At 38.1% G+C, this 10,262-nt stretch overlaps 1 protein-coding gene across 1 annotated transcript; it reads right to left on the minus strand.

Moving 5' to 3' along the window:
- Positions 1-2,565: 2,565 nt before the first annotated feature.
- Positions 2,566-7,513, minus strand: LOC106001673 (zinc finger protein 717-like). Its single transcript, XM_013036699.1, has 5 exons — positions 7,508-7,513; positions 6,266-6,392; positions 5,454-5,543; positions 3,059-3,839; positions 2,566-2,782 (listed from the first exon to the last, which is right to left on the minus strand). Exons 1-5 carry the CDS (start codon positions 7,511-7,513, stop codon positions 2,566-2,568), a joined length of 1,221 nt encoding a protein of 406 aa, XP_012892153.1.
- Between the last annotated feature and the right edge of the window lie 2,749 nt (positions 7,514-10,262).

The following is a 10,262-nucleotide window of genomic DNA, read 5'->3' on the forward strand; positions in this document are numbered from 1 at the left end:
GGTAGAGTGCTTGCCTTGAGCTGAAGAGTGCAGGGACAGTGCCCAAGCCCAGAGTTCAAGCCCCACGAACGACCAAAAAAAAAAAAAAAAGAACAGTGGAATCTATACCATGTATAGATGATTCTGTGTCAAGGTTCCACGTTTGATGTTGTGGAAATGTTACCTGTGCCTGTTAACCAAATTTACTAACCTTGGGGAAAAAAAGGTAAGCCTTCACTTGCTTCCTTTATGTGGTTAAATAATTTGCAGCTCATATGAATATCTGTTTCCTGTGATCTCAACCATGCTCTCAGGGAAGGGCAGAGCAAGAATTGAGAGATTTTTGAACACTTCCTCAGATTCCCAACACTCCTGAGTGATAGTAATGAGAAAAAAGTCTCATTAGGTGCTGAAGTTAAGAGTTCCCTCAATGCTTGATTCCTTGCATGTCATGGAATCTAGAGCCAAAAGCAAGTCTTAATCCCTTTCTTAAACCCTTCTGCAACAAAGGGATCCTGGAAAGACTGATGCTCTAGCTTGCTTGAGCCAGGAGAAGGTTCAAGTAATTTCCATTCCTGAACAAAATTAGATCAGCTTCTGCATGATGAAGAGATTACTTGTGACAATCCTCTCTAAACATATACTTGTTGTCAAAGGCTTCTAGGGGCCTTCATTATCAGTAAGTAGGTGACCCCATCTATGACCAGTGTTCTACTTGGCCCCCAAGACTGCTCAGAACATCCTGAACCAATTGCCACTTGATGTTTGTGCCAATAATTTTTCTTTGACCAGCCCCAATGAGCACTTAAGCTAATTAATGGAGGCCTTGTGCCCTAGTAAACTGATGCTTGGAGGATGATGACTTTCTGTTGATTACTGAGCTGAGTTAAAGAACAAGCCAGGGGGCCAGGTCACCTGAGAACAGGTATCTTCCTTCTCAAGTCCTCCTCACCAATGAAGGACTCAGTCAGTCTTGTCATCTTTAGGACAGGGGAACAGCAATTGATCTCCCGTGTAAAGTTAGTGCCACAGTCCCTAACAGCACCAACCACTCAGAGGAACACCCAAGTTGTTTTCCCTCCACCATCCAGTGTCTACTACACTGTCCTTTTGGTGCTACTCTCTCTGATCACTTCCCCAGTAGGGCCCTATTAACAGGGACTAAGATAGCAGTACAATCTCAGTACTATGCTCTGAAAACACACCTAAGTATCTGGATTTCCACGTCTAACATTCTCTATTTGGTTATCTACAGGAAGAAGTTGATGTATAATTACTGTCTGATGAATTCTATTACTATATCTGTTTTTCTTTTGTTTGCTCTTACCGGTTATTAGCCTTAAGTTCATGGCAGTCTTCTTTGGCTTCTATTAGCCTTAAGTTCATGGCAGTCTTCTTTGGCTTCTATGGTAAAGCTTGGCACTCTACTCCACGTGCCACACCTCAAATTCTGACATTGTTCTATTTAGTATCACAAGTTCATTCATCTAATAAAGGCAGTGTATGTGTGATCCCTGTTATCTGTTCTCTTACAAGATGTTTACCAAAACTAAATTAGAAAAACTACAATACTTGAAATTAGGAAAAATATTTTCATAGCATAAAAACTGAGTAATTTAATGGAATTTTGTAACAAATTTAAAAAATAAAAATTGCAGAATTTTAAAACAGTGAGGAATATAGATTAACATTGAACAGTCATGTGTAGAAACAGCATTCAGATGCTCTGTATGAACATACTTTCCACAGCAACTCAGATTTCCCATTTCTCATGACTAGACACGGGAACATGAGGATGTTCCAACCATTTAAATGTGAACCTCTTGACTGAGTAGAAGGCAAGACTGTATCATCTCATAATCATGACGAGAGGTCATCATGGAATGTTCACAATGAGCACCTGCCACTAGAGTTTGCCATGAACAGTTTTGTTTCAAAAAAATAAATCCTTCAACCACACATTATAATGTGTAACCAATGTAGAGTGCCATCATGACAAACAATGAGCAGCATTCAAAATGTATTTTCATTGTGAAAAATTCTGTTTGAATTAAGAATAAATGTGACATGTAAAGTAAAAAGCTTTCTTGGCTGGGTGCCGATGGCTCACGCCTGTAATCCTAGCTACTCAGGAGGCTGAGATCTGAAGATCACGGTTCAAAGGCAGCCCAGGCAGGAAAGTCCATGAGACTCTTATCTCCAATAAACCACTAGGAACCCAGAAGTGGCACTGTGGCTCAAGCGGTAGAGCGCTCACCTTGAGCTGAAGAGCCCAAGGACAGTGCCGAAGCCCAGAGTTCAAGCCCCAAGACCGACCAAAAAAAATTTTTTCTTGATTTGAAATATCAATCTCACTAATTGGTAATTTATTTGATATACTCTTTCAAATACAGGCAAATAGATCAATAGATAGCGATATATATTTATGTCGCTTTGGAGTAAGCAGTAAGATTACGGTTCATTCATTGAATGCAGTACTTTGTATAAGTGAGCACAAACTCACCCAGTCACTTGAAACCACGTAGACTCTCTGTAACACCTGTCAATTTATCAGACCTTTGACACAATCATTGGCTCCTTACATTCCTAAGATTTCTCACTAGTGTGAATTCTCTTATGCTTGATGAGGTGTGAATTCTGGGTAAAGGGCTTTCCACACCTGTTACATTCATAAGGTTTCTCTCCTGTGTGTATTCTCTGATGGATGTTAAGCTCTGTCTTCCGGGTGAAAGACTTTCCACACCTGTTACATTCATAAAGTTTTTCCCCAGTGTGTTTTTGCTGATGGACATTAAGATCTGCCCTCCGCATGAAACACTTTCCACACTTGACACATTCATAAGGCTTCTCTCCTGTGTGTGTTCTCCGATGGACAGTAAGGTTTGCCTTCTTGATGAAAGACTTTCCACACATGTTACATTCATAAGGTTTTTCTCCTGTGTGTGTTCTCTGATGATCAGTAAGGTGTGTCTTCCGGGTGAAAGACTTGCCACACACATTACATTCATAAGGTTTCTCTCCTGTGTGTGTTCTCTGATGATCATTAAGGTGTGTCTTCCGGGTGAAATGCTTTCCACACCTGTTACATTCATAAGGTTTCTCTCCTGTGTGTGTTCTCTGATGGGCAGTAAGTTGTGTCTTCCGGATGAAAGGCTTTCCACACCTGTTACATTCATAAGGTTTCTCTCCTGTGTGTGTTCTCCGATGGATAGTAAGTTGTGACGTCCAGGTGAAAGACATTCCACACCTGTTACATTTATAAGGTTTCTCTCCTGTGTGTCTTCTCTGATGTGAAGTGAGGTATGACTTCAGTCTGAAAAACATTCCACATTTGTCGCATTCATAATTTCTCTCTTCTGTGTGACTTCTCTGATACTGGTTGAGAGCTGACTTCTGGGTAGAATTTGTCCTACATCCCTCATATTGATAGGGTTTATCTTCTGTGGGTGTTTGAGGTGGGAAAGTCAGATCTGACTTCTGAGACATAGATTTTTCACACTGGATATAATCATTGGACTTCTCTGCATATTTGCTATGGGGTTTTGCAAGGACAATTTCCCTACTGAAAGGTTTTTTACATACATTATATGTACAAGGATTCTCTCTTGTGCACATTTTCTGATGTGTAGTGACTATACTACTTAAATCGAAACTTTTTCCACATCCATTGCATTCAGGTGTTTTCCTCTGTCCCTGAAGTATTTCTTGGGCAAGGAGAGTAGACTTTTGCTGCTCATCACTCAAATCAAAAGTTCTCATACTTTCTTCTACTGTGTTACTATTTTTGACAGCTACTTCACACAGACATTCACGTGGACTTTCCTGGAAGTCCTTAATCACATCCTCCATTTCTTGGACATCTAAAATGAGTCAGAGAAAAAAAAGACAAAAACATAAGACCAAAAATTCCTTAATGAGGGGGCTGGGAAGGTGGCTCAGTGGTAGAGTGCTTGCCTTGCATGCATGAGGCCCTGGGTTCGATTCCTCAGCACCACACAAGCAAAAAGAAAAAAAGTCAGAAGTGGCGCTGTGGCTCAAGTGGTAGAGCACTAGCCTTGAGCTGAAAAGCTGAGGGACAGTGCCCAGGCCCAGAGTTCAGGCCCCATGACCGGACCCCCCAAAAAAATTCCTTAATGTAAAGGTAAAGACATTTTCTCCCATCCTATCTGTTAGACTTAAAATACCAAAGTATGGGGCTGGGAATATGTCTTAGTGTTAGAGTGCTTGCCTAGCATTCAAGAAGCCCTGGGTTTGATTCCTCAGTACCACATAAACAGAAAAAACCAGAAGTGGCATTGTGACTCAAGCAATAGAGTGCTAGTATTGAGCAAAAGAAGCTCAAGGACACTGCCCAGGCCTTGAGTTCAAGCCTCAGGACTGACAAAAACTGTATCAAAGTAGGAATAGCTTTATGAAAAATATAGTCTTCTGCCTAATACATTAAGAAAGTAATAATGATATTTTACAATGGAAAATGTTTTTCTGTATTTCAGTTTTTTCTTCTTTTTATATCAGGAAAAATATTTACTCAACTACATACTGCTAGAGTTTTAAGCTGAGTATTTGCCATCTGCCTTTAGTATTTTTGTGGTTGTGTTTTTCAAATATTGTTTTGTTTGACCATAGGGGAATGCTGCTTTGTTTCCTTTTCTTTTCTTGAAAAATGTATTTTTCTACTTCGCTTTTCATCTATTAGGTGAGGCATATGAATAATTACTAGACTCAGAGACCATTAAGAGTATTTTATACATCCCCTTGCCTTTCACCTAAGCAGGAATGGTTTGTTTTTTTTTTTAAATTGTGAAGATGATATACAGAGGGGTTACAGTTATATACTGTAGATAGTGAGTACATTTTTATGTCGGTTGTGGGGCCTGAACTTTGGGCCTGGGTGCTGTCCCTCAGCTCTTCAGATCAAGGCTAGCATTTTTCCACTTGAGCCACAGCACCACTTCTGGCTTTTTCTGCTTATGTGGTGCTGAGGAATCGAACCCAGGACCTCATGCATGCAAGGCAAGCACTCTACCACTGAGCCACCTTCCCAGCCCCCTTAAGGAGCCTTTTTAGACTAAATGCTTTGCTTCTGAATCCCAGTATCTGCCCACCACTGATAAGCTATTTTCCTTATTAAAGGACAGCAACCCTGGCATACTACTTATTTCCTCATACCAGCACACTCCGAATTTCAAAGAAAATGAAATCTCGTATTCTAAATTTCTCATTTTAGTTTTTTGTTTCAGAGTAATTTCTACAAGGAGAAAGAGAATTGCTAACTTTAATTCTACTGCCACACAGAGTTCAATGTTTCCGTATAAATTCTGGATTCACAAATCTTTTGAGACAAAGGATCACCTAGTTCTCTACCACACTCAGGACTCAGGGGAAGTAGGAACATTATTGCTCAGTACAATGCAAGATGAACTTACCAACCAAGCTCTCAATCCAACATCACTATGCAAGGTATATTAACTCACTTGTGTAATTCTTGTCTGAGGCTTCTCCTATCCATGGTTCTGCACCTTCCTCCAGCTTGACAATCAAGTTAGGTTTAGGAACACAGGGCCCTGCTAATAAGAACCAGTGAAGAACTGTTTCTCATGCTGGGTCATCACTGCTATAAAAGTTCAGACATCCTATTCACAAGGTTGCTACTAAATCTTGTTTCTCATTCCTCACTGGATCCACAGTTAACTTGCCCCCAGCTTTGGATTTATTTTGCCAGTTATGTAGCTTGAACTCAGCTCTTTTGCTGAAGGCTAGCATTCTACCAATTTGAACCCCAGCTCCACTTCGAGTTTTTAAGTGGTTAATTGGAGATATGTCTTGGGGGGGTATTTGCTGCCATTACTGGCTTCAAACTGAAATCCTGGATTTCAGCCACCAGATTAGCTAGGATTAAAGGGATGAACCACTGCACCCAGTACCACACTTGAATAATAAATACCCACTTTCATTTAGTGATTTCCAGATCATGCTTCCAATAGTCATATACATTCTACTCTACATTGTATATCCACCTACAACAAATCGTCTCAAGTGGGAAGACTGTCTCGTGTTAGTGGAACACAGTTTAGAACTTTTGTCACACTTCTTACTTGGCAGCTTGAAAAAAGAATACAAATGCCTCACGAGTTATATAATCAAGTTGAAGTTTTCCTGAAAAAGAAACGATACTTCGCATGGACTGGAACCTTCTATTCAAATACCAATGCAAGTTTGATAAATATTCAAATATCTACTGAAAACAAATCACTTGACCTAGAAAATGAATGTGATTTTTGCTCACCCAAGGACACCAGGTTGCTATAGGTCTCCAGCATTACATCTCTGTACAGGGTCCTCTGAGAAAAATCCAAGTCCTGCCACTCCTCCCAGCTGAAGTCCACAGCCACATCATCAAATGACACCAGTTTCTGTAATGGCACATTTCCATCAAGTAAAAATATGTGTATGTGTAGGTGTGTATGTATATGTGTGCATGTATGTGTATGTGTGCCTTTAGTCATGAGAACATCAAGTGTGGAATTTCATTCTTCTACATGCATGTTTTTGTCTTAAATAGAGTATTTGGGGCTTGATGTATTATCTATACAATGCGAGAAAGAAAAATCAAAGTAGAAATGTTTGCTTAAAGAAACTAGCTAATTATTCATTTGGCCTTTATAAGATTTGGCACTGTTGCTCAAGTGGTAGAGCGCTGGCCTTGAGCTGAAGAGCTCAGGGACAGTGCCCACGCCTAGCGTTCAAGCTGCATTACCAACAAACAACAACAACAACAAAACCCAACAGTAAATGTTTAGGTAAGGATAAAGGAATGTATGAATGTATAGAACATACATTTTATGTAATTTCTCTAAAATGATTTGTGCAAGGAAAACGTAGCACCATATTCATTATTCATAGAGCATGAAAATTCAATATACAAACACATAACTGTATTAAAAATAAAGTACATGGGCTAGGTAAATGGGTCAATTGATATTGTACTTCCTGAGCAAATTTGAGGGCCTGAGTTCAAAGAATTAATTCCACCAAAAACAAAACTACAAGGTCAATAGTGTTAGGTTATTAATGGAATTATCTCACTGAAAAGTAACTATATTATATGATGTCATATGCTGGTACTGTGAGAATATTGTAAACTGTTAAGAGTACCTAGTAATAATACAGTGAACTACACTGAGCATGTTAGTATCCTTTGTCTACCATATAAATTAATCAGACTGGACAGGAAATTTATTTTCTTGAAGTTCCTGTATACAATTTTTGTGCATGGTTTACTTCTGCTAAAGCTCTATGCTTCAGTCCAAGGATGGCCTTTGTTTTGTACAAAAAAAAATCTCTAATTACTTCTTTATGACGAACACAGTGTAACTATCAGACAAGATTACAGGTACTACATAACAGCCCTTTTAAAGGGATATATGGGCCTTGCATATTTATAAGTTGCACAGATGCAGTAAACCATAGAGCCAAAATATTTGAAAAAGTATGGCACCTGTATTAAACATTCAGTCTTTGAACAAACCGTCATTATCCTATGAACAATTCAGTATAATAGCTATTTACATAGGATTTAAATTGTAATGGGTATGATAGGTGATTTACAGAGTAGAGAGGAATGCCTACAGTTTATACTAGAGGTGCTTTTCAGTATATGGAAGGATGTGTGCAGGTTACATGGAAACAAAATAGGAAATGAGTATCATATGAGACAAACAGATAACAAATAGCAAAGTGGCCATTAAAATTAAACTGCATTAACACTGTAATATATAGTTAATATATAAGGCACTGTCCAACTTGAGCAGAAAGAAAAAATCTCAATAAGCCTTTGAAAAAGACATATACAAAATATAGAGAAAGAAAGAAATGAATACAAAGATATCAAAAGTAAAAATCAATAATGGAAAACACAAATACTAATATGAAATGAAGCAAACATCAGCCCAAATTGTATGACCACCAATACAAACTATTCATAATAATATACAGAGCTGACATCTAGATAATAAAAGCTGTATGTTAAAACCCAAAGTCTCCAAAACCATGTTTAAAAGGCCATAGAATTACAATTTCTTAAATCTACCATCCTGCGTAACTACATTAACCATTCTTTGAACCACAATCTATGACTCTGCTTTCTGAGTAGCTATAATTACAAGTGTGAGCCACTCGTGCCCGGTTCAATGGTCTATTTTTTACAAGTATCCACGGTAACTTTCCCTTTGTAAATTCAAGCAAATATGCTTGCCTGTGCCCCGTGTCACCCTCTCTCTCTCAGTTTATGTCTGTGTTTGTATGATTTTCTTTGGCTCCAGAATCCTGTAGAACCACCTCAGGTAGAAACAATTTCCCTCTATAATAGGTAAGAGAAATGTTAATTATAAGAGCCCACATCAGCAAAGGTAAATTGATCAGTAAGAAAACTAGTTCCCAGATAAAGCATTTGAAGAAAAAAATGAGAAATATATGGAGGTAGAAGAACTGAGAAAGAGACAGAGAAAAACAAATACAGAGAAAGAATGAAATAAAGAAACCTAGTAAGCAAGAAACAGAATGAATAGAGAAAATTTTAGAAAGAGTCTTGTGAAGACACTTTAGAATAAAACAGAGGGATTTCTAGAAGGCCATAGACTATATCATCAAATATAGCCTAAGTATCAAGTAAGATAAAGACCATGAAACAGTCCGAGAACTATGTATGGAGAGTAATTTATGTACATATAGCTACTCAGTCCCACAGAATATTAAACGTTGTGTGGGACCACACTGTTTCAGCAACTGTAGTAAAACTTTATTAAGAGCTTAACGTTACTCATGAGGATGGGATCTCTGACAAGTTGCTAGTGAAACTTCACCTTCCATGAGAAGTCACCTACTTTCAATCTCATAACTAATGTGACTCCTATTTCTCACATCAGAAAAACTAAACAAACTGAAGATTTCATAATCTGCAAAATCTATAAGCCATTTTTAACTGATTTAGAAACATTTTCCTGAAGCTGAGTCTGTTTTTCCATCTTGGACACTCTTATGTTCATAAAATGGAATGTAAAACAAAGTGAGAAATGAAAAGCAACTCACCACAGATCCTTTCATTCTTTCTTGCTGCTGACAATGCATAGAAGATTCTGGAAGCATGGAGGAAAGAAGGCAAATGAAGTGGTCAGGAAAGAATGTGTGTGACTGTGCCCCAGATTTTCCTCCCCAAAATATTATACATCAGCTGGAAAAGCAGAAAGCCTTCTTGGGAAAGAATCTTGACTGTGTCAAGTAGAGCATTAAACTCTTTACTAAAGACGAATCCACAGTCCATTAGTATACGAGATAGTATAAACTCATTTCATTTCTTAGTTAATATACATATAGAACTGGTAAAAACTAATGTTCCCACAAAAATAATTGAATAATTGAAACCAAAAGAACACATCACATCTTCATTAAAACTAGTTATTAGTGAAATACACTTAGAGACATATAAAATATTTTTTTAATTAATGAAAAGCTATCCTAGGACTCCATTGAGCATTTGTACTCTACCTCATTCATTTACAAATTTAAGCACCATGGACAGCGTGTATGTTATAATTCAGTATTTTTTACCCAAAAAATGTATACAGACCTATTTCTTATAATGTTTCACTAATTTTTATCAAATGGCATATTTCCCTGTACCCAAATACTCAGTGCACCCTTGTGAAATTGTAATTTGCCATTTAATCTGCTTTGGCCAAAGGGATATCAGTAAAAACGATATAGACACCAGTTTGACAAGTAGTTCACTATCCTAAACATTCATATGAAGAGCCTTGACCATCCTATTAGATATATAAGATGTAATAAAGACACGACATGAAATACTGGTCATAGGAGTAACAGAATCCCAACCAGCAATCCTCAACCAAGGAACCAGAAGATTGAAGTCTTATATGTTATTTAAACAGATTAATCAAAATAACAACTGAGAATACCCAAAAATGTAGACTGTAAAACTTAAATAATTTAAGTACTTCTTGGTTCACTTATTACACAGGAAAAGCTACTATCCACAATTCTGGTTTTTTTCATTTATTTATTTTTATTATTTTTTTTGGTCAGTCCCGGGGCCTGAACTCTGGGCCTGGGCACTGTCCCTCAGCTCTTCAGACCAAGGCGAGTGATCTACCACTTGAACAACAGTGCTACTTCTGGATTTTTTTGCTTATATGGTGCTAAGGAGTCGACCCAAGGCCTCATGAATGCAAGGCAAGCACTCTACCACTAAGTCACCTTCCCAGCCC

This window comes from Dipodomys ordii, unplaced genomic scaffold, assembly GCF_000151885.1.
Source record: "Dipodomys ordii isolate 6190 unplaced genomic scaffold, Dord_2.0 Scaffold357, whole genome shotgun sequence".
NCBI lineage: Eukaryota > Metazoa > Chordata > Mammalia > Rodentia > Heteromyidae > Dipodomys > Dipodomys ordii.